Consider the following 23,303-nt stretch of genomic DNA (forward strand, 5'->3'; position numbering starts at 1 on the left):
AAGGAAACTTTTATTTTAGAAGCATGTGGTGGCAAAATGCTCCATCAGTAAATAGTTACTGAGCATCCATCATATGCAAGTAACAAAACCCTGCATTTACCGAGTAGTTAATGTGTGCCAGCCACCAAGTGATTTGTATGGATCATGTTACGAGGTAGGTACTTCCTGTAAGAAGAAGAAATGCTGATTCTCTTCATCTTCAGTTTTCACCAGCTATCCGTCCTGGCCTCCTCAATCTACTCTCAGGAAGACTACTGGCTTTTCTGACTGGTGTGTTTAGAAAAAGGAGCTATGGCTTGGCCCCTGCCACTCTGCCAGCATCTGCCTGCTTGCAGAAGGTACACATTTTCCTCATAAATTTGACAGATATGCTCTCCCTGCCTCTGCAGAGAGAGACCTGTGCTTGTCCCAAACTTTCAGAGATTTGCTGGGTAACTTAACTCTGGATCAGTATTAGAAATCATTATTACTGCTGCACATCTAAGACACATCCTTCAACCTAATCTTTATCAGTAATAACGGTAAAATATATTTAAAATTTTCATATTAATATGCCCAACTTTCAGTTGATTCCATACTTAAACAGGAAATAAGAGAATTATTTACTGTCCTTATCCATCAACCCTGCTATTGTTGCTGTTTTACAGAAAAGTATATTCAGGCTTAGAGACACTAAGTAATTTACCCAAGGTGATAGTATGTGGCAGAGTTAAGAGTTCAAATTCATATTCACTGATTCCAGAGTTCATCTTCTTAATAATTATGCCAAGGCATTATGCTGTGCTTATCAGAGCCAAGAAAAGCAGTGCCAATTACCTGCTAAGAATTTGTAAGAGGAACTCAAAACATATTCTACAGGTTGAAGTATTTCTTAATATACACTGAAAGAGGGTAGGAAACTGCACCTTTGTATATGGATATGTGTTGAGTGTATATAAGCAACAGGGAAAGTACTATATTATAAAATCCTTTTAGGGAACTTTTAACCTTCAAAACTAGTAGGCACGTTTGCTTCCACCCATGTAGGTACACTCCTCCCTCAAATCTTACCCAAGAAACCACAGACACACACAGGCAGTGTTTCTAATCTCCTGTGCTTTAAATGAACTATGGTGCACCACTCCCTGCAGTGTAGTCCCCCAGAGAGCATGGTCAGCTCTGAGATGAACGATGTCGGTCTCTACATTCTGCAATCTCTCCCCCGAGAAAGCAAACTGTCCCTCAACAGACCAGGCCTGCCCAGCTCCAGGTCAGTGCTAATGAGAGAAGGCCACAAAGCCCTGGAAACTCAGGTCTAATTGGGCTGATAGCCTCTGCTGCAGCACAAAACCAGGGGCCCGCACAGCCCCCTAACCATGGAGGAAGCCGGTCTCATCACTGCAGCTTGGCCCCTTCACAACAGAGGCTTGCCCATGTGGGTGTTCACTCAGTTCTCTGAATTCACACTGTCCACACCTCTGTACAGAGCTTTTACATCCTGCTGCAGCGCCCTTGGCTCAGTACATGAACCTTGCTTATACCTCCTGTTAAGTACCTACCTTTTCTCCTTAGTTGATCTAATCCAGTTCTATGACTTCAAATGCCACCTATAAACTGACAGTTTATAGACAACTCTCAATTTTATTTCACTAGCCTGGAGTTCCAGATTCCTATTTCCAACTGTCTATTCAACATTTCTACTTGGGTGTCTAACAGTATCTCAAAGGTTAACAAGGCCCAAAACAAACTTTCAATTTGCTTTTAAAATTACTTTTGAAACTTGAAAATTGACTAGGAAATACTGATCTATGAATTATCAACAGCATATATGTTCCCATAAACAGGCGGAATCTCTGTGGAGCTCATCACACATGGAGTGCTGTGTGGAAACCACAGTGAATGAACAGCATTGCACTGGGAATAACTACTCACCCAGAACAAGGAGAACTTAAAGTGAGTATAAACCATACTGATTTCATTCATTTTAGCCTTCGCTTCTTTCCCTTAGGCCTTTCCAGTTTCGTTTCTCACTTTAACCCTCCATTCTACCACTCTACTTTCAGACTTCTGGTCACAGCATTTTTTTTGCTTTGAAATGCTGACTCCTCTGACCCAATCCTATGTATTAATAATAAAGTTCTAACTGATCTTCAAGGCCCAGCTAAAATGCCTCCTTCTCGCATGAACCCAATCCAGATCTCTACAACAGGTGATGAGTGATATATGTGGGAGGAAGGAGGTATGATTCTTTCATAAAGGTTCAAAACTTTCAGTCTCTCTTCCATCCCTACACTCAGTTGTTTTGGCTCTACCTTAGAATATATCCAGATTCTGATCATCTCCACTGCCACCACCATGGTCCAAGCCACCACCAATCTCTCACCTACACATAATGCAACAGCCTCCTGACAAGTCTCCTTGCTCCCACACTTACTCTCCACAATCCATTCTCACCAAAGCATCCAGAATGGTCCTTTAAAAATGTAAATCAGATAATATCATCCCTCTGGTTCAAAACCCTCCCCAAACTCCTAACTTCAGACCATAATACAAAATCCTTAATATAGCCCACAAAGCCCTATATAATCTATTCCCTGATACCTCTCTGATTTCATCTCCTACTACTCTTGCTCACTCAGCTCCAGCTGACACGGCCTCCTTGCTGTTCCCACAACTCATTAAATATGCTCTCACTTCCAGAGTTTTTATACTCGCTGTTCCCTCTGCTTGGAGCCCTCTTCTCCAAGATGTACTCATAGCTTGCTCTCTTACTCCCTTCAGGTCTCTCTGCTCAAATATCACCTTATCAGAAAAACCCTCCCTGTCAGCACTACGTAAGACAGCTTATAAATATCTCACCATTCTCTATCTCTTTATCCTGTGCTGTTTTTCTTTCTAACATTTATCAATTATTTATTATCTGTCCCCTCACTCCCATTCTCCAGAATATAAGTTAAATGCCATCAGGGCCTTTGCTAATTATGTCTTCTTTGCCTATAATAGTGCATGGCACACAGTATTACAATAGACTGTAGGTTCCTTGATGTATAAAAATAAGAACAAAAAACCTCCATAGTTAGTCAAAACACCAAAGTACACTGCATAATCAAGACACTCAGCAAACATTCAATGATGCATTTTTTTTTACAGGCATACACTTCTTCTGGCCTATTTATTATTGACCAGAGCCTTATCTCATGAATCTTAGAATGGTTTACCCAGGTGGCACTAGTGGTGAAGAATCTGTCTGCCAATGCAGGAGACAGCCGAGATGCAGGTTAGCTCCATGGGTCTGGAAGATCCACTGGAGGAGGAAATGACAACCCACTCCAGCATTTTTGCCTAGAAAATCTCAGAGGAACCTGGCAGGCTACAATCCATGAGGTCACAAAGAGGTGGATGTGACTGAGTGTACACACAGCCCAAAGGAAGGAAAAATCTATTGTAGGTGGGAAATTCAAACCCTGATATTGAAAGCATCAACACTTAAAAACTAAGGCAACTGACATTTTACAATTAATTTCAAAACTTGATCTATTTTAAGGACCAACTCTAGTACCAGAAGCTCCTCTTCTTCTTCTGTTTTCCATCACCATCTACCTTTTGTTTCCCCCTCACGCCTTCTCTAAAGAGATAAAGACACTAAGCCTGCCTTAATGAAGGATCTGAATTTGAACCTCAAAAATCCAGAAGTGCAAACTGATTTTTTTTTTTAATTTCTAGAGCTGATTAAACTTGGCCATAAATGATATCAATCTTGAGCTACTTGTAAAGGTTTTAAGTGCTGCCATACATGTCATTCCACATGAATCACAAGACTTCATCAACTATATAGCACAGATAGTGCTGAAGACTGTGCTCTAAACTGTATCTCTGAGACCCTTTAGTTCAGTTAAAATGATTATGTGTTTCATTAAATTAGGCAGTAAGGCAAGTTGGTGACTTAAGAAATGCCTCAAAGGAATAAGCATTCCCAAAGCTTGCAGTGTCCAACTGCTCAGATTTCAAAGCTTAGGTAAATATCAGGATTTTCATTAAAAACAGGCTTTCCCAAGATACTCCTTAGCAAGAAAAAAGCAATAACAAAAGCAATCCATTCTTTCTCTGGCAGTAAAGTGGCCAGATTCAGACCAAAACAAAACACACACAAAAAAAACAGAAGAATTACACACAGGGATTTTTGGATAGGACTTCAGACATAAAAATCAATAAGCAACTTCAGAATATAAAAATCAACAAATGCTCAGGTGAGTCAACAAAGAATGTGGAACACCAGAAATATAACTGCAAATCTGCTCCCAGTTTTCACACACTCTACTGCTGGTAAATGCATAACAGGGGATAGGAAAGACATTTAACTCATTCCTTCAGTTATCGTCAGTTCCTGGGTTGGGGAAGACCCCCTGCAGAAGGGATAGGCTACTCAACTCCAGTATTCTTAGGCTTTCCTTGTGGCTCAGCTGGTAAAGAATCCGCTTGCAATGCAAGAGACCTGGGTTTGATCCCTGGGTTGGGAAGATCCCCTGGAGGAGGGGAAGGCTACCCACTCCAGTATTCTGGCCTGAAAAATTCCATGGACAGTCTAGTCCACGGGGTCGCAAAGAGTCGGAGACAACTGAGCAACGTTCACTTCAGTGATCTTCAACAGCTTTACTAACAAGTACTAGATTGCTATCTCCACTTTACAGGGAGTTATTTCTATTACTAGAAAGAAGTTAAGGTGAAGAAAGGTCAAGAGCCAAATCCACAGAAAGGTTTATGCTGGCAACGTGAGTTAAAATTATCAATACATGCAGATGTACTGAAGTCACATGTGGTTAATTTTAAACAACCTGACTCTCTGGGAACACTGAGTTAGGGTAGTAGTAGAGAGTACTATATAGATGTCTATTCTCACAATATCCATTTCTAATCACCATCTTCTCCACCTCACCCTCTCTCACAGGCTAACTGCACATTTCCACTGTCAAAAACCACATTAAAGTTATGCAAAAGACCACAATCACTTGGTTAATCTCAAGCAAATCCACTGATTAGAACATGCTCTTTGAGTCCCCCAGCTCTGGCTCTCCACTCTAAGTGGATGTGCATATGTGAGCCCTATGAGGTTTGGGAAAAGAGAGAGCTCAAACAATGTAGTTGTCAGCACTTCAAACAAAAAACCCATTCAATGAGAATGGCACCATGTTACTTTTGCCCTTTCTCCTTAGGAACTAAATTAAACAGATTACAGCCAGTGGCAAGAGCTGGTCTTATAACAGCCTCCCCCTTATTTGTTATTTTTAGCAATTTAGTCCGACAACGCCCGACAACTAAACATGCCTAGAATAGCTAAAGGGAGGGGGGATTATCAGATACTACCAGCAAAACACTAGTCATCACTTCCTCCAACCCTAAGAAAGAATCATTTTCCATGTCTTTATAGCATCACACAGCATTTGAGCTTTTAGAGTCTCATATAAAAACAGAGCACGTATAAAACATCAGTGGAAACTGATAATGCTTCCTGACATGAAGTATTGTTCCACCCTCATGTGTTTTCTTAAAAACAAAAGCAGAATAAAATGAACTAAACTGTTTTACACAAAAGTTAGGCGTTTAATACATGTTTGTCCATTTTGGAAAAATTCCCTCACAAGATAATTACCTACCCAAAAGAACAGCCTCATGAATCGTGATGGAATTCAAATATTTTTATTATCCCGGTGGCAAGTGAGAGATTTGTTTGAAACAAGACCAAGTGAGATGGGAGAAAATTCTCTAATTAATCATAATTAGCAAGACAACATCAACCACAGACACTACTTTTAAATGAAATAATGGAGTAAAAATGTTTTGAAAAATGAATAAAATGGTAAAAATAAAAATAGTTAAGTCCTAAGCAGTATAACTATCTGTATCAGCAGATTAACTAAAATTCATTAAAACACATTTTATAAAATTTGCCACTTATAAAATGGTCCATGTACACTCAAGGAATTTAATAATTTTTCAACATTTTCTGAATATTTTGCCACTATTCTAAGTATCATGTATTTTACATGATCACTAAAAGATAAAACATTACAAATGATAACATTCCTTGAGAATGTTACTTTATGAATGTGGAGTTAATAAGCTATTACACAGCTCTATCCAAAAGTATCTCTAGAACAGGTGATACCTAATGTAAACTACCTTTAAGCCATCACACACACACAATCTCTGTGATTTCAGTAACTTAAGCAACTACTGCAAAGATCAAAGGAGATGCTGTCATCTCCTATTACATTTTAGCTGGCAAAGCTGTAGACACACAACCAGTTTTATTTTACCTGCAAAAATATGATTACAATTAACTTTTTAAAATTAAGATAATGATCTGAATAGAAAGGAAACTGGATTTTTTTTGTTCTGGTCTGCCTCCATCCTTTCATTTTAAGGGAGTATTTTTGCTTCTAAAGTGGTAATTCAGAAAAAGAACAAGGTTATAACAACAAATGTAATAGAAGTGACCCTAGATATCTTCTAGTCCAACCTTCTTCTTTTACAGATGAGGACACCAAGGGTTAGAATACAGCAAGGGCTAGAATTCAGAACTCATAACTCAACAGAAGGTAATTAAATAAGAATTTAGTATTTAAATTAGGAATTTGGAGTAATGAATGCTCTATTACAAGTCTAGTTGACTTTGAGATCTCTATTTATGGTTCAAATATCAGTTTGGATCTTGTTTTTTTGAGTTAACATACACAGTGTGCTCATTAATACTAGTGTGGCCTGTCCACATTAAAGTATTGAATAACTCATTTCTTCTGGCCAGTATCTATTACTTCAGATTAAAGGAGATCTATCATATAAAGACTGATCAGAATAAGAATCTAGTATGTGCTGTGTGTGAAAAGCCACTTTAGTCACATATGACTCTTTGCAACTCTATGGAGGGGTGTGTAGCCTCCCACACTCCTTTGTCCGTGGGATTTTCCAGGCAAGAATACTGGAGTGGGTTGCCATGGCCTCCCCTAGGGTATCTTCTCAACCCAGGGATCAAACCTGCATCTCATATCTCCTATATTGGCAGGGAGGTTCTTTACCACTACTGCCACCTGGGAAGCCCCAAAAATCTAGTACAAAGAAAGTATACTGACCAACTTCACCTTACCATTAAGTTACAAGAGCAAGGAGGCATGCAAATAACAGAAAACAAAATTAAAATTCTAACTCATCAAAAGAAATAATTCATTAGGCAGCCTGAAAACGAATGGAGGAACTCTCAGGCACGGGAGGGAGGGGGCTAAGGACAAATATTTATGGTTAGACAAAGAAAAGTACAGACCATATAAAGCATACAGCAGCAAAGGCTGAGGTCAACAACCCTCTAAAGCATTCAAAGGAAGAGTCTGGTGTAGTTATGGACAAGTGTTCCACCCTGGGAATGTACCCTAGAAGAAAAGAATAACTCAATCAAGATGCAAAAAACTGAATTCTGGACTAACTGGAATGCAAAACCTTTTAAAAATCTTAATCACAAAATGAAGACACAGAAATGAACAGATCAAATCAAAGAAGTATGTGTGTAAAATATCTGTAATATGCACTTCACAGACAAACAAGAAATGGTCAATAAAGGGCAAATCTATCTGGACTGGTTACATCTAAGTTCTTACCAGAACTGAAATACTTCTACTGAGGAAATGAAATATACCACAGACAGTTTACATCTGGGCAAATATTAGCACTTGAATCATATCACATATATATTGACCAAGATACTGATAATATTGATAATAACCAATAAATATTCAACCAGAAAAGGACCATATATGGACTTTTTCAGATTCACCCTTCTCTGAAAGCCACAGAGGAGGATCACATAGCTACATTAAGCTACATGTTCTAAAACACCAGGACATGGAGTGTCATGGAACTATATATATATACATAGTTATATATATAGTTATATATATATATATATAGTTCACTATAACTCTAGCCTTCCAACCATCAGGCCCTTTTAGACTTAAGTCTTAAGTAACTAAAAAACTATTTTAAAACAAACATTCATTTTTATGTATGCTGAGAATGCAAATGAACTCTATAAAGAGATAAGTATTCATCAGATACACAGATGACACTACCCTTATGGCAGAAAGTGAAGAAGAACTAAAGAGCCTCTTGATGAAAGTGAAAGGAGAGTGAAAAAGTTGGCTTAAAACTCAACATTCAAAAAATGAAGATCATGGCATCCAGTCCCATCATTTCATGGCAAATAGATGGGGTAACAATGGAAACAGTGAGAGACTTTATTTTTTTGGGCTCCAACATCAGTGCAGATGGTGACTGCAGTCATGAAATTAAAAGATGCTTGTTCCTTGGAAGAAAAGCTATGACCAACCTAGACAGCATATTAAAAAGCAGAGACATTACTTTGCCAACAAAGGTCCATCTAGTCAAAGCTATGGTTTTTCCAGTAGTTATGTATGGATGTGAGAGTTGGACTATAAAGAAAGTTGAGTGCCAAAGAATTGATGCTTTTGAACTGTGGTGTTGGCGAAGACTCTTGATTGTCCCTTGGACTGCAAAGAGATCCAACCAGTCCATCCTAAAGGAAATCAGTCCTGAATATTCATTGGAAGGACTGATGCTGAAGCTGGAACTCCAATCCTTTGGCCACCTGATGCAAAGAACTGACTCATTTGAAAAGACCCTGATGCTGGGCAAGACTGAAGGCAGGAAGAGAAGCGGACGACAGAGGATGAGATGGCTGGATGGCATCACTGACTTGATGAACATGAGTTTGAGCAAGCTCAGGGAGTTGGTGATGGACATAGAAGCCTGGCATGCTTCAGTCCATGGGGCAGCAAAGAGTCAGACATGACTGAGTGACTGAACTGAACTGATTCAGAGCTGAAATCCCAATATATGGAACAATAAGAGAAGCTTCACCCAAGACTCCCAAATTCAAATCAACATAGAAAAGAGATTATTTACTAAACTTGCGATTATTTCTTTTTTTAATTTTAAAGACACCAGACATGCCTAGCTATCTAGTTACTATTGAAGATGGGTAATCACCAAGCTAACTTTTAGAACAGAGACATTTATATTTCACTTCTCTCCAGAGACTCAAACTCTCCTGGAACAGAGGAGGAGATGTCTCTAGAAAACAGATTTCCTCAGCAAGAGGCTAAGAGATAAACTATGCAAATATTTTATGAAAACATCTTGTCTTCTTAAGGGTAAAAATGAGCTCTCTGCATGTACCCCAATGTTCACTGCAGCACGACTTACAACAGCCAGGATGTGGAAGTACCTTAAGATGTCCATCGACAAATGAATGATGGCGGTACATATATTCAAAGGAATATTAGCCATAAAAAAGAACAAATCTGAGGATGAACCTAGAGCCTGCTATGCAGAGTGAACTACGTCAAAAAGAGAAAGACAAATGTCATATATTAATGCATATATATATATATATGGAATCTAGAAAAATGGCACTGATGAATCAATTTGGGGGTCCGCAACAGAGATGCAGACATACAAAACAGACTTATGGACATAGTGGGGGAACGAGAGGGTGGGATGAATTGACAGAGTTAGCACTGAATCAAACACATTACCACATGTAAAACAACCAGTGGGAATTTGCTGTATGACACAGGGAGCACAACTAAGTCCTCTGTAACAACCGAGACCAGTGGGATAGGATGTAGGTGGGAAGGAGGTTCAAGAGGCAGGGGACATATGTATACCAATGGCTGATTCATGTTGATATATGGCAGAAACCAACACAACACTCTAAAGCTATCATCCTTCAATTAAAATTTTTAAAAATGAGCTGTCTGGAAAGATAAATTGTGGTACAACTATATAATGGACTACATATAGCAATGAAAATGAACAAATCACAATCTCAACATGAACGTAATGAATGGTTCACAGACACAATGTTGAGGAAAAGAAGAAAAGCAAAATATATGGAGATTGATTTTGTTCATATGAAGTTCAAAAACTTTTGAGGGGTATCTACAGAGGTAGTAAAACTTATTTTTTATAAAAGAAAATAATATCCAAAAGTTAAGAGTTACCTGGGGGAGGGGGAGAACACGCAAGAATGGAAGTGGGTGGCACTCTGGTGTCCTGTCAATGTTTGATTTCTTGACTTGGATGATTGTTACAGGTGACTGCTTTATCATTACTGATTAAACTACATGAATTTTAATACATATTTCTGTAAATGCTGTATTTCACTACAAAATAAATAAATGACGAATTTTTTAATGGATTCTAAACTTTGAGGTATGCAAGCAGAGGAACCATTGGGTATAATTCTTGTTTAATATATGTAAAACATTCTGCCACTGGCTTTGCTCTCACCTACCCTTCTCTCTTCACTGAAAACACAGATAAGAATCAGTGCTTAACATACAGTAGTGTCCACCTGACATCACTTCCAAAGAGGGTGTCCCATCATACACACAAAAGTACCAGCCCAAAAGTAAAGTACTTAGGGCAAAAACTAGGCATCCATCCAAATGCCTACCAGTCACCACCCATGCTGTGGAAAAAATGATCCTCCTTAGGCAGAGTGAAATATCCTTAATCATGGGAACTAGTCCAAAACATTTTCTCATCAGAGTCTCAGAGCTCAGCCCACTGCAGAGTCACAGGCACCTCCGATCCACTTTTCTTGCCACTAGTCTTCCAACTTGTTTCAGGAACTATCATCTGACCATAATAGCCATTTTTATGGAAGAGTCAGGACTTTCACAGTTTCTCAGATTTTACTTATAGCATGGGCTGAAGAGCTATTTCACAATTCTGGGATTGAAACATTCTGCGTCAGAAGTGGTATTATGCAGGGCAGAATGTCTTAATTTCCTTATTCTTATTTTTATTGTGTCATTGCTGAGCTAACCCGGGTGGTGGAAGGGTGGGAACCACGTCAGAGAAAGAGAGGAAGGAAAGTGGTCAACCAATATTTGCATGTGCCTAAAATATAAGGTGAATTTTAGACTTTAGGCAGATGAGCCTGAAGCAGTAATTCAATGAAAGAGAACATAGGAGAATGACAGTCAAAATGTATTCAAACACATCAATGAAAGCTTACAGTTATCTCAAGAATTCCAAATACGTGAGAGTCAAAAGGCATCAAAAATTCAGCTCTAGCTCATTTAAATGTTGAATCTAAAGTCCACAGTTGTTTTTTTTTACCCCCCAAAAGTGAGCAAAAATATAGGATGTATTTTTCACTCTTTAGAAGATACATATCTCTTCAATCTATCAATAAGGTTTTAGGTCAACTTTAACTAAAACTGAAATTAAAAAAAAAAACAAACTCAGGTCTTCCCTGGTGGTCCAGTGGTTAGGAATCCGTCTGCCAGTGCAGGGGACACAGGTTCAATCCCTGGTTCAGGAAGATCTCATATGCTGCAGGGCAGCTAAGCCTGTGGACCACAGCTACTGAGCTCACGTCCCCAACAAGCCACCACAATGAGAAGGCCCCGCACTGCAACTATACAGTAGCCCCTACTCGCTGCAACTAGAAAAAGCCCACAAGCAGCAACAAAGACCCACAGCAGCCATAAAAAAAATAAAATTTTTAAAAACTTGTACTTTCCCGGAGAAGAGCATGCAATCCACTCCAGGATTCTTGCCTGGAAAATCCCACAGACAGAGGAGCCTGGCGGGCTACAGTCCATCGGGTCGCAAAGAGTCAGACACAGCTGAGCAAACAACTCTACACTATTACTATATTTTGTGTCTGATACCTCAAAAATGTGAGTTTAATGATAGGGTGTCTAACTAAACTCTTAAATCTCAAAAAAACAAAAACTTGTACTTTCTTTATGTAGCAATGCTGTATATTTCAAAAATTATTTTTATACAGACAGATGAGACACATGAAGTCCTAATCAGAAATCCCAATTATATGTATGTCATTTTTAAGAAGTACAATTTTATATTTTCTAATAACATATACTGTATTATGTGTTATATACTCAGCCAGCTTCCTTCAAGTTATTTGTTATCAGTATTTTTTTTTTAAATAATGAATTCCCTCAATGATATAAACAACATGGTTACTCTACCACACTAAAGGGATCCTTTTTTCTCTTCAATTGGAGTAGCATCATTGGTCTGCTAATCATGAGGATGAAACTGTGACATTTGCTCCCAGAACCTGATCAATCATCTTTATAAAGGAAAGGTAAAAATCTACATAACACTATCACATTGTGAGTCTGTTTTGAAGACACTTCCTAATCTAACCCAAAAGTGATTACAGCCTGAAAAATCAACGTGGGGTATTAAAATGTAAAATACTGAATATTAAAAGAAAAAGCCTATCTTCCCAAGGTTAACCATGGTACTTGTTTCTACCCTTCTAGTAGGTAATAGAACTCCCTGTTCAAGAGGACATGAGAGCAGAGACTCCCCCGGAGGTCCAGTGGTTAAGACTCTGGGCTTCCACTGCAGGGGCCGTGGGTCTAATCACTGGTTGGGGAACTAAGGACATGAGTGCAACATTACAGTATTCCCACTTACTTCTGCTCCAGAAGAGGAAAAGGGCCAAAAAGTGAGATACCAGGCTAGTTGACAATGTCGGCACAGCATACTAGTGTTATTAAAAGCTAAACAAATTCTAGGTAATCCTTGCACTCATAAGCTAAGGACTAGGGGAAAAAAATATGGAGAGGGCAAAAAGAAACTAAGAATGGAGGTGGAGAAAAGGCAGTCTAGAAAATACTAATGAAGTTGGGCTCTCAAATCAGACCAGCACCTAAGCTATGTCATGGTTGATCCATAGTGTCATTTATATAGACTGTTGGTAGGAGATGCAGAGGCATACACAGTGTAACCAGGTCAGAAACTGGAACTCGGGACCCAAACCAAAAACCTTACTTCATAAGGGATGAAAGGTGCTAAGCGAAGCAGCCTGGGCTTAGTCTGCAGAGTTATTGTATAAATTATGCCTCCTCAACTTAACAGTAAGGTATCTAAGGGTACAAATTAATAACAATAATGATAATTATGTTGGACTGGCAAGAAATACTAATGCTCAAAAGAAGAGACATATTTGAAAGGCAGAGTAATAACTGGAAGACCTTAGGAAAAACTATTTAGAGCTCTGAATCTGTATCAGGCTTCCCAAGTAATAGGAAGTAATATTTGTAATGACTTCAACTGATAATAGTTTATATGCTCAAATCCTCATATTGTGCTGTGAAACTAAAAAAATTAGAACAAGGGGAAAGGACTTAATTTAATACTGAGGAATCAGAAAATGCTTCTCAGAAGTAGCCCTAAACTAAGATCTTAAGGATTAACAGAGTTGGTAGGAGGAAGAAGAAGTTCCCAGGTAGAGGGAATTACTTTTTTTATAGTTGTTAACAAGCATTTCAAATAGCAACAAGCGAGCTAATCTATTCTATCATCTGACAGATATCAGAATACTCTTTCCAGTATTTGAGAGACTCCATGAAAGGAAACTTTTGGAAAATGAATTTCCTGATACTCATCAGAGCTAAATAGTATGCTAAAATCATCATCTGTGGCAATTTTACTTTGAAGTTTCTTTTTAACTATGAAAGTTAACATATACTTGTTACAATTTATCCAACACAGAGGTTATAAGAAAAAAAAAATTACAGCCACACTCCATCTAATTTCCTTAGGGTAACTAGTGTGAATTTAATATACATACTTACAACAAATCATATTCATATACAGATCTTGGCTTTTGTTTTCATAAAGAGAATTATTTACACATTTCTTTGTCACTTATTCATCAGGACAATTTTTAGATATATCTACCAACAACTGCAAAAACACCTTTTTTTTTTGGTACTCTACATGAAATAGTTTTGTTCAGGTTTTTTTTTAAGGTATTTTTGTTTGGAAAACTCAACCTAGAAGAGTTGGGCTGACAAAAATGATAAAGTAGGAAATAATAAAAACCTGATTACTACAAGTTAAGTTTTCTTTTTTCTGTTGTTTGCTTATTTGTTTTGTTTCACAATACATGTTCTAAGCTACAAAGCCATTATTAAGTCTGCTTAAATTTTCATCAGTAGTCAAACAAAAATAAGCCTAAGTAACCTAAAACACCACATACTTGCCCAGGCCATGCCAAGTTGGTGTCCCTGAGAAATCCCCAAAAGGCTACAAGGGGTGTCTCATCAATTCAGTAAAAGGCTGAGTCAGATTCTGAACCACTGCCTCAAATAGTATTCAAAGAAATTAGATAAAGTGACCTATGAAGTCACTGTATCCACCCCCATCTCAGGAAATCTTGGTCCCCAAAAATAATGACCAGTTTTTTGTCCTATCCAACTTTTACTACATAGAGGATAGACCATCCATCAAAGTCCAAGAAAACTATTTCATTAAAGGTTTTAAGGATTTCCCAGGTGCCTTCCCTGGTAGCTCAGCTGGTAAAGAATCCACCTGCAATGCAGGAGACCCCAGTTCGATCCCTGTGTTCGGAAGACCTCCTGGAGAAGGAAATGGCAACCCACTCCAGTGTTCCTGGACAGGGGAGCCAGGCAGGCTACAGTCCATGGGGTCACAAAGGGTCAGACACGAATGAGCAACTAAACAACAACAGCAAAGGTTTTAATTTAAGAAAATGATAATAATAAACTCCCAATTTTCCAAACACTTATAAAGTTACTATTCTTATCTATCATCTTTTTCCCTAAGGAAAAAAAAGATTGTTTTCTTGACTGGAGCACTATCCTTCAGATAGATAATTAGTTTTAGCTTGACTACCATGCCCTCCTTCAGGGAATCTTTCCAATCCAGGGATCGAACCCAGGTTTCCTGCACTGCAGGCGGATTCTTTACTGTCTGAGCCACCAGGGAAGCCCAATTATAGCTTACTACTCACTCTGTCCTTATCTAGAATTACAACATGTAAGAGTCATGTATCTAGATTCTTTAACTACTATTATCATTACCCACTCTCACACCCATCTGCCACAATATGTGGTATTTACATACACATTGTGCTTTTATTTTTTAAGAATAAACATGTTCACTCAAAGGCAATGGAAGAAACACATTCAGGTTAACAATATCCTATCCTAAAGTATCCAAAACTCCCTAAAGTTTTAAGAGACTAGTCTTTTTTTTTTTTGTCTTATACACTGCCATAAAGACTGCATCATTAGCTCTAGCACAATCAGAAAAAATAAAAACAATGTGACATGACCTTGGTAGGCATACATTTTCATTTAATGTGACAAAATGAGATCATTACTTTTATCCTAAAAGCTGATTACAGCTATCATTATTCACTCAAAACCTACTTACTTCCAATTCTTTAATTTTTTCTTCTGCTATCTTCTGTTTCTCTAACAGCTGATTATGAATTGCCTCCTTGGATTGAAGAATAAACCTAAAAACACAAAAAGGTTGAAGATTAAGCCACTTGGGCACTATGTTCATCAACAACCATATGCCACAAATACCAAACCAGAAGGATCATCTCCCAACTCAGAACAAATAAAATATATTATGTTAATATGACCAACTTCCTCACAAAACGTCCTTAGGCTGAAACCTTCTTGGCTGAGAAGGAATGAAAGTTTAAAAGTAAATTTTGCCTTCATGGCTTAAGATGGGAATCAGGCTTCAAGGATATTCATAGACAAAAGAAAAAAAGGAAGGGAGATAAAAATCTATTGCAGGCTAAAAGAAAACTGAACAAACAATAAAAATCCCCCCTAACTTTAATTTTTCAGTTTTCTGTATCAAATTTTATCTAGGTATCTTTCAAACAATATTTGTAAATCACAGCTCTTCCTCCACTCTTTAAAAAATTTTCTTTGTAACAGCAGTAACTCATGACCTTTTAAAGTCACAATCAAGTACTGTGTTAGGATCAATGCATTAGTGTTTATATGAGTTCCTCACACAAAAAGCACTGTATAAGGCCCAGTATCTTTTCCTATATCCAGAGTGTATAATACCTCTGAAATTTCAGCTCAAAAAGCACAAGTGGAAATTTTAAACCTTTTCCATTTTACATTCAGGCACATTAGTTACAGTAGATGAGGGCAGAAATATGGGGAAACTTTAAAAATTAATACTAAATCTGTTTTGTGACATTATGTTCATAAGTCTTGCTGCAGGCAAAGGAAGAACAAACTATTTTTATAGCCTAAAGTAAGTAAACTGAAATATTTCCCTTCCACTGGAAGCAAGGGAAAATCTCAATTACTCAAATCTCTTTCGGGATTGTCCAACTGAGTTATAACAAATTAAAAAAAATTCATTACGCAGACTGTTTCTTCTCTTTGCATTTTAACTTAAGAGTTTAGCAAAAAACTAAACATCATCTCTTAAGAAGCCATACAAGAAAGCACATCAAGTTAGCAATAGACTGTTTCCTCTACCAACGTCACAAAAACAACACTGTATCTAGGTAGGTTCTTACCAAGAGGGTCTGTTATCACAGACAAAAACAACAAAAAAGGACAACTCTAGCTTTGCCCAGACACCTGGAAGGAAACTTTTTTCCTCTCTTCATGAATACACCTTGACATACATATAACAGTCTGGTGTGAATCTCTCTTTCACTCCACAAATTATTAAGCATGTGTCCTGACAAGGACAGTCCAGGAAATTTAACTGATAATCCTAGTCTTCAGTACTAACTTGGCCCTTTGCAAAAATCTTATTCATATATTTACTGCAAAGATAGCCCATATTCATGCAAAACAAGGATTACCATGTAATGCTTTGTGTCCAAAATACTCATATTATTAGTCCAAGAGACAGGTGCTATTTCTGATAAGACTACTGTTTACAGAATATTTTTCTCAGTACTAATTAGTTAGTGTAGTATTCAAGGAAAAGAGTTGTTTTGAACTGTAATAAGTCTTGGTGACAACATATAAAAAGTATTGCAAATCAAGGCCCTAGAGTTACCAAATTATGTCATTATACGCACAATTTTACTAACAAAGGCTTTTTGGCCAAGGAAATAATTTTCAGAGTAATATATACATTTTTAAATAGCACTGATTGCTGGCCAGTGAGTAGTATTCTCAAATAATAGGTCATTAGACATTATCTTTATTAGTGTCTGGGAAATTTTCAAAGCTAAGATTAGAGGTCAAGTCATTACTTATGTGGTCTTTAAAAATAAAGTATCTGAACAGATACTAAATCCCTTGAGCAGAAAATAAAATTACTAGAAAGCAAGAACACTCAACAACAAAAACATGTTTTTCGATGACCACACACCCCTGAGGTATCTATACTGAACTGGGCCAACTTCAAAGGTCAGAGAGATGTCATCGAAGCTGGCCAATCTACTTACAAGCCTGAGGACATCTCAGCCTTGAAAATTTTAAACAGGGATGAGTATGGAGTAAATGCAAATGTCTACTTCAAAGAATAATTACATAGACAAAATTCAAACCAAAAAAAACTTACAGAAAACTTGGTTTAGTCCTCAATTTTTAAAATGTCAAAGATACATTGTATTGAGGATTGGAAGGAGTCCCCAGAAACATTTGGATTTCTGAGAAAAGTCTTTAGAAAACACCTTTATCTAGTGTCAAAAAAAAAAAAAGAACATGAGTTATTAGATGTTATTTTGAAGATAGCTGTAAGTATTATGTACACTACTTCTCAAAGTAGAGACTCTCATAGGCATCTGACTGATAGTTATGAAAAGCCAAATGGCAGATAAACTGTTCTACAACTCAGAATGTGCCCCAAAGGAAAAATAGAGGATGAAATGAAAAGTTATTTTCATATAACAAATGATACATCCAAAACATACTTAATACTCAGTATTACATAACCTACAATTGTCACTGCTTTGTAAAAAAGCCTCTACATTGGAATCAATGCCATGTGGCTATGCACGCAATCTATCAGTGATGCACGTAATCTATCAACGATGCACGCAATCTATCAACGATGCACGCAATCTATCAGCGATGCGTAGCCTGCCGTTTCATTTCCTCATTTATTTGTAACTATGCCATCTGAAAAACATAATTTTACAACGACTTCTGGTTTTATTCGAGAAACATCAGAAGCTGTGTTCTGAACTGTCCTGCAGTTTGGTACATAACTTTCGTTTTCTAATGATTCAGCATGTATCAAAAGTGTTGTTCACTGCCAAAACACAATCTAGAATCAGTGGCAATGCTGTCTTTTGGATACACTTGCAAAGTATGGTAGCCTGGACACACACTATTCAGAAATAATAATACGCTTATGATAATGCATTTTGTCTGGGTGGGAAATTTTTAGAATATAAAAACATATTTTAGTGGTATTTAAGGAATCCACAAATTATACAGCATAGAAAAAGCTAAATAAGAATGATCATATCTTATTCCTTTGTCTTATTCCATGAGACCTACATGCAAAATTTTTTTATTTCATAGTTTTTTAGCAAAACAAAAACAAACAACAACCTAAATCCCTTAGTAAAAAAGCAATTAAAAAATTACTCAGCCTTTCACAACTCTCCACATTGTAAAAGGTTGAGTAAGACTTCTATTATTGGCATCTTGTAGAGCAGACATCCAGGACAAAGAAAAAAAAATTTTTTTTAACATTTTGCTGAGCAACCACAAATATTCCACAGTGTGGAGAAAAGGGAACCCTTGTGCTCTGTTGGTGGGGATGTAAAATGGTGCAGTCACTACAGAAAACAGTATAGAGATACCTCAAAAAATTAAATATAGAACCATCCTATGATCCAGCAATTCCACTCCTGAGTATTTATCAGAAGAAAATGAAAACACAAATCAGAAAAGATATATTCACCGATATGTTCATTGCACCATTATTTGTAATAGTTAGGATATGGAAGCAACCTAAGTGTCCATCAATAGATGAATGGATAAAAGACATAAGATATATACATATATATAAATATACACACATAAATATATGATGGAACATTGCTGCTGCTGCTGCTGCTAAGTCGCTTCAGTCGTGTCCGACTCTGTGCGACCCCATAGACGGCAGCCCACCAGGCTCCGTCATCCCTGGGATTCTCCAGGCAAGAATACTGGAGTGGGTTGCCATTTCCTTCTCCAGTGCATGAAAGGGAAAAGTGAAAAGATATTACTCAGCCATAAAAAGAATGAAATCTTCCCATATGTGACAATATAAATAGAACCAGAGGGTGTTATGCTAAGTGAAATTAGTCAAAGAAAGACAAATACTGTATGATTTCACTTACATGTGGACTCTAAAAAACAAATTAACAAACTTAGCAAAAAAGAAACACTATTATAGATAGAGACAGCTAAGAGGCAACCCCCAGAGAGGAGAAGGAAAGGGGAGAAGAAACAGGTGAGAGAAATAATGAGGAACAAAATTCCAGCTGCAAAATAAGTGAGTCAAAGGTATGCATGGGGGTCACACTCAACAACATCTTTCTATGGTGACATATCATAACTAGATTTGCCATGGTGATCTTTTTGAAATGTACAGAAATATCAAACCACTATGATGCATAACAGGAACTAACATAACATTTTAGGTCAATTATACTTTAAAAACACACTAACTCACAGAAAAAGAAATCAGATTTGTAGTTACGAGAAGCAGGGAGCTAAGGCAGTCAAAAGGTACAAACTTCCTCTAAGACAAGTAAGTACTAGAGATGTAGTGCTGAACACAGTAAATATAATTAACATTGCTGTATGTTATATATGAAGCTGTAGAGTAAGTCCTAAGAGTTCTCATCACAAAGAAAAGAATATTTTTCTCTATTCTTTAATTGTGTATCTATATGAGATAAACGTTCACTAAACTTAGGTGACAAAACATTTCATAATATATGTAAGCCAAATCATTAAGCTGTACATGTTAAACATACACAATGCTTTTTTGTCAATTACATCTCATTAAAACTAACAGGATAAAAAAAGAAATACTCTACAGAGGGCCAAAATGAAGTGAAATGTGGACATGAATTTGAGCAAACTCCAGGAGATAATGAAGGACAGGGAAGCCTGGTGTGCTGCAGTCCATGGGGTCGCAGAGTTGAACACAACTTCGCAACTGAACAACAATAAGAAGAAAACAATAAACTGGTTTTCACCTTGAGCGATTCTGCTGAATCCTAGAGACCATGAGCATCCAAACTGTCAAAGAAACAGGATTTAAAACAGGAGATAAAACCTAGGTGCCATCCAAAGTAAGGATGTTATTAAGATAATCCTAAATCAAAGGATTCCACCTCCAGTCTAAGGATGGGGTGAGGGGGGTACTTGTCTCTCCGTATGTAAAATAAAGAAACTCGTCTATCTATACCATGGTATTGAATAAAAGGAAAAAAAAAAACAATGTCCCTTAAGAATTTGTAACCCTAAGCTGACTTCCTCATGGGTTGTGGTCCAAATACAACCTATCAGGGAATTACCTGGAAGTTGGTGGTTAGGACTCTGTGCTTTCACTACCAAGCATGCAGGTTCAATCCCTGGTCAGGGAACTAAGATTCCACAAGCTGTGCAGCGTGGCCAAAAATAAAACATGAAAACAGTTTAAAAAAAAAATCAACCTATTATATATGGTCCAGAAAATTTCACTCACAGAATTTAATTTACAGTGTTCCTACTCACGTAAAAGGCAAAGGTCTAGTAAAAATGAAGATGGGTTAAGAAAAATTAATCAAACTGAAACACAAAGAGGAAAAAATGTCATGTAAACCAATGAAACAAAGCAAAAACAGGATATAGAAGGCAAGATAATAATTAAGCTGTCTAACATATGTGTTGCAGAAGGAAATGGCAACTCACTCCAGTATTCTTGCCAGGATTCCATGTACAGAGGAGCCTGGCAGGCTACAGTCCACGGAGTCGCAAAGAATTGGACACGACTGAGCAACTAACACACAACATATGTGTAATGAGAGACCCCAAAATAGAAGAAGAAAATTAGAGAAATATTTGAAGAAATAACGGACAATAATTTTCTAAAACAAATGAAAAAAAAGAAGCCAAATCACAGTTCCAAGACACCCAGAGAAACCCAAACAAAAATAAATACAACAGAACAAAATTACATGTAACATAATCAAACTATTGAGAACTAGAAAGAAAACTTTGAAGGTAGAAAATGACACATTGCATTAAAAGAAACAACGGTAAGAATTACATCAAACTTCTTGCCACAAATTATGCAAGGAAGAAGACAATGGAATGACATTTTCAAAGTACTAAAAGACAAAAGCTATTAACCAGCATTACATACACACTGAACATATCTTTCAAAAATGAAGTGGAAATTCAAACTAACACACACTGAGAGAATTTATTCTAGCAAACATAAACAAGAAATTTCATAAGTAGCTGTTCCAGCAGGAGTATGATAACATATGTCAACTTACAAAGAAATGAAAAGCACTAAAAATATTACAAATTAAGATAAATATACTGCTCAATGTTATGTGCCAGCCTGGATGGGTGTGGGGTTTAGGAGAGAATGGATATGTGTATATGTATAGCTGAGTCCCTTTGCTGTTTCCTGAAACTACCACAATACTGTTAAAATCGGCTATACCCCAATACAAAATAAAAAGTTTAGGATAACAACAAAAAAAGATGTAAATATAAAACACATCTTTTTCTCATTGTTAATAATTTTAAAAATAGTTCACTGTCTAAAACATGGGTTGACAAACTATTGCTTGCAGGCTGAATTGGTCACACTCATTTGTTTACAGAATGTCTATGGTTGCTTTCTCCCAACAATGGCAGGTAAGAGAGCTGAGACAGGAATTATACAGTCAGCAAAACCCAAACTATTTATATCCCATTAAAAAGCAAGCTTGTCAAATTCTGTAAAGCAATTATTCTTCAATTAAAAAATAAAAAGCTTGTCAATCCATGATCTAAAGCAAAATAGCAACGATATACCGTGGATTTCAATACATATCTAAAATGCATAACAATAAAAAAAGAATGCACAAATTTGAAATATAACAAGATGAAATGATATTATTTAACAACAGGTTACAATAAACTAAAGACATATTGCAAAAAAATAAGGCAATAGCTAATTTAAAAAAATTTTTACTAAAGACCAATAAGCCAAAATGAAGATAACACAGGATCATAAAACATACTCAATTAATCTAAAAGAAGGCAGAAAAAGAAAAAAGGGAATATAGAACAGATGAGAAAAAGACAAAGCAAGCAGCAAGGTGGTAGATTTAAATCCAATTATAGCATTAATTTCTGGAAATGTAAATGATCTAAAGACCCCAATTAAAAGGCAAAGATTGCCAGATTTAATCTAAAAGCATGACCCAAATACATGCAATTATAAGAAATCCCCTTTCAATAAAAAGACACAGATAAGTTCCAAGTAAAAGCACAACCATACCCCCAAGGATGGAAATAATCAAAAAAGACAGATAATAACTATTTTTTAAGAGCATATGCAGAAGCTGGAACACTCATACTTTGCTGATGGATACATGAAATGGTATAGCTGCTGTGGAACATTCTGACAGTTCCTTAAAAGGTTCGAGTTACCCTTCTGCAATTCTACTTCTAGAAATATACTAAGAGAAAAGAACAAACACACATGCACAAAAACTTGACTGTAAGTGTTCAAAGTAGATTATTCACGATAACCAAAAAGTACAATTAAAATGTGCATTAAATGATAAATGGATAAATAAAATGTGGCATAGTCATACAAAGGAGTATTATTTGGCAATAAAAAGGAACAAAGTACTGACACATGCTACAACGTGGATTAACCTTTAACACATAATGCTGACAAGATAGACACAATCACATACTATATGACTGTAAGGTTATATTTATGTGAAATATCCAAAATGGGCAAGTCTATACAGATAGAATGATTAGTGGTTGCAAACAGCGAAGGGAAGGGCTTCCCAGGTAGTGCAGTGGTAAATAATCCACCTGCCAATGCAGGAGACACAAGAGACATGGGTTCGATCTCTGCATTGGAGAGATCCCTTAAAGAAGGAAATGGCAAGCCACTCCAGTATTCTGGCCTGGAAAAATTCCATGGACAGAGGAGTCTGGCAAGCTACAGTCCATGGGGATACAAAGAGTCAGACACAACTAAGCATGCGCGCTCACACACACACAAACACACACACACACACAGGGCCAGGGGAAAGGGGTATTATGGAATAACTGATAATAGGTTTAAGAATACTTTTTGTGGCTATATTTTTCAGGGGACTTCCCTGGTGGTCCAATGGTTAAGAATCCACTTGTCAGTGTAGGGGACACAGGTTCGAACCCTGCTCCAGGAGGATCCCACGTGTCATGGGGCAACAAATACCGTGAGCCACAACTACTGAAGCCTGC

The 23,303-nt window shown here is 37.1% G+C and overlaps 1 protein-coding gene across 20 annotated transcripts in view; it reads right to left on the reverse strand.

Annotated features, from left to right (window-relative positions):
* Positions 1–23,303, reverse strand: part of PFDN1 (prefoldin subunit 1) — a 78,638-nt gene that overhangs the window by 29,737 nt on the left and 25,598 nt on the right. For 17 of the 20 annotated variants that reach the window (XR_014056903.1, XR_014056905.1, XR_014056906.1 and 14 more), the window contains exon 3: positions 15,280–15,364. Coding sequence is in view for 4 of the 20 variants with exons in the window: in XM_081500994.1 (XP_081357120.1) it covers positions 15,280–15,364 (85 nt within the window). In the remaining 16 variants the exon portion in view is untranslated. Of the gene's footprint in view, positions 1–13,942; positions 14,413–14,823; positions 15,365–23,303 lie in introns of those variants that run through there. The other 3 variants (XR_014056916.1, XR_014056915.1, XR_014056914.1) reach the window with 3 other exon arrangements.

Source organism: Giraffa tippelskirchi, chromosome 6 (genome assembly GCF_054371585.1).
Source record: "Giraffa tippelskirchi isolate mGirTip1 chromosome 6, T2T-mGirTip1v1.2.pri, whole genome shotgun sequence".
Classification (NCBI taxonomy): Eukaryota; Metazoa; Chordata; class Mammalia; order Artiodactyla; family Giraffidae; genus Giraffa; species Giraffa tippelskirchi.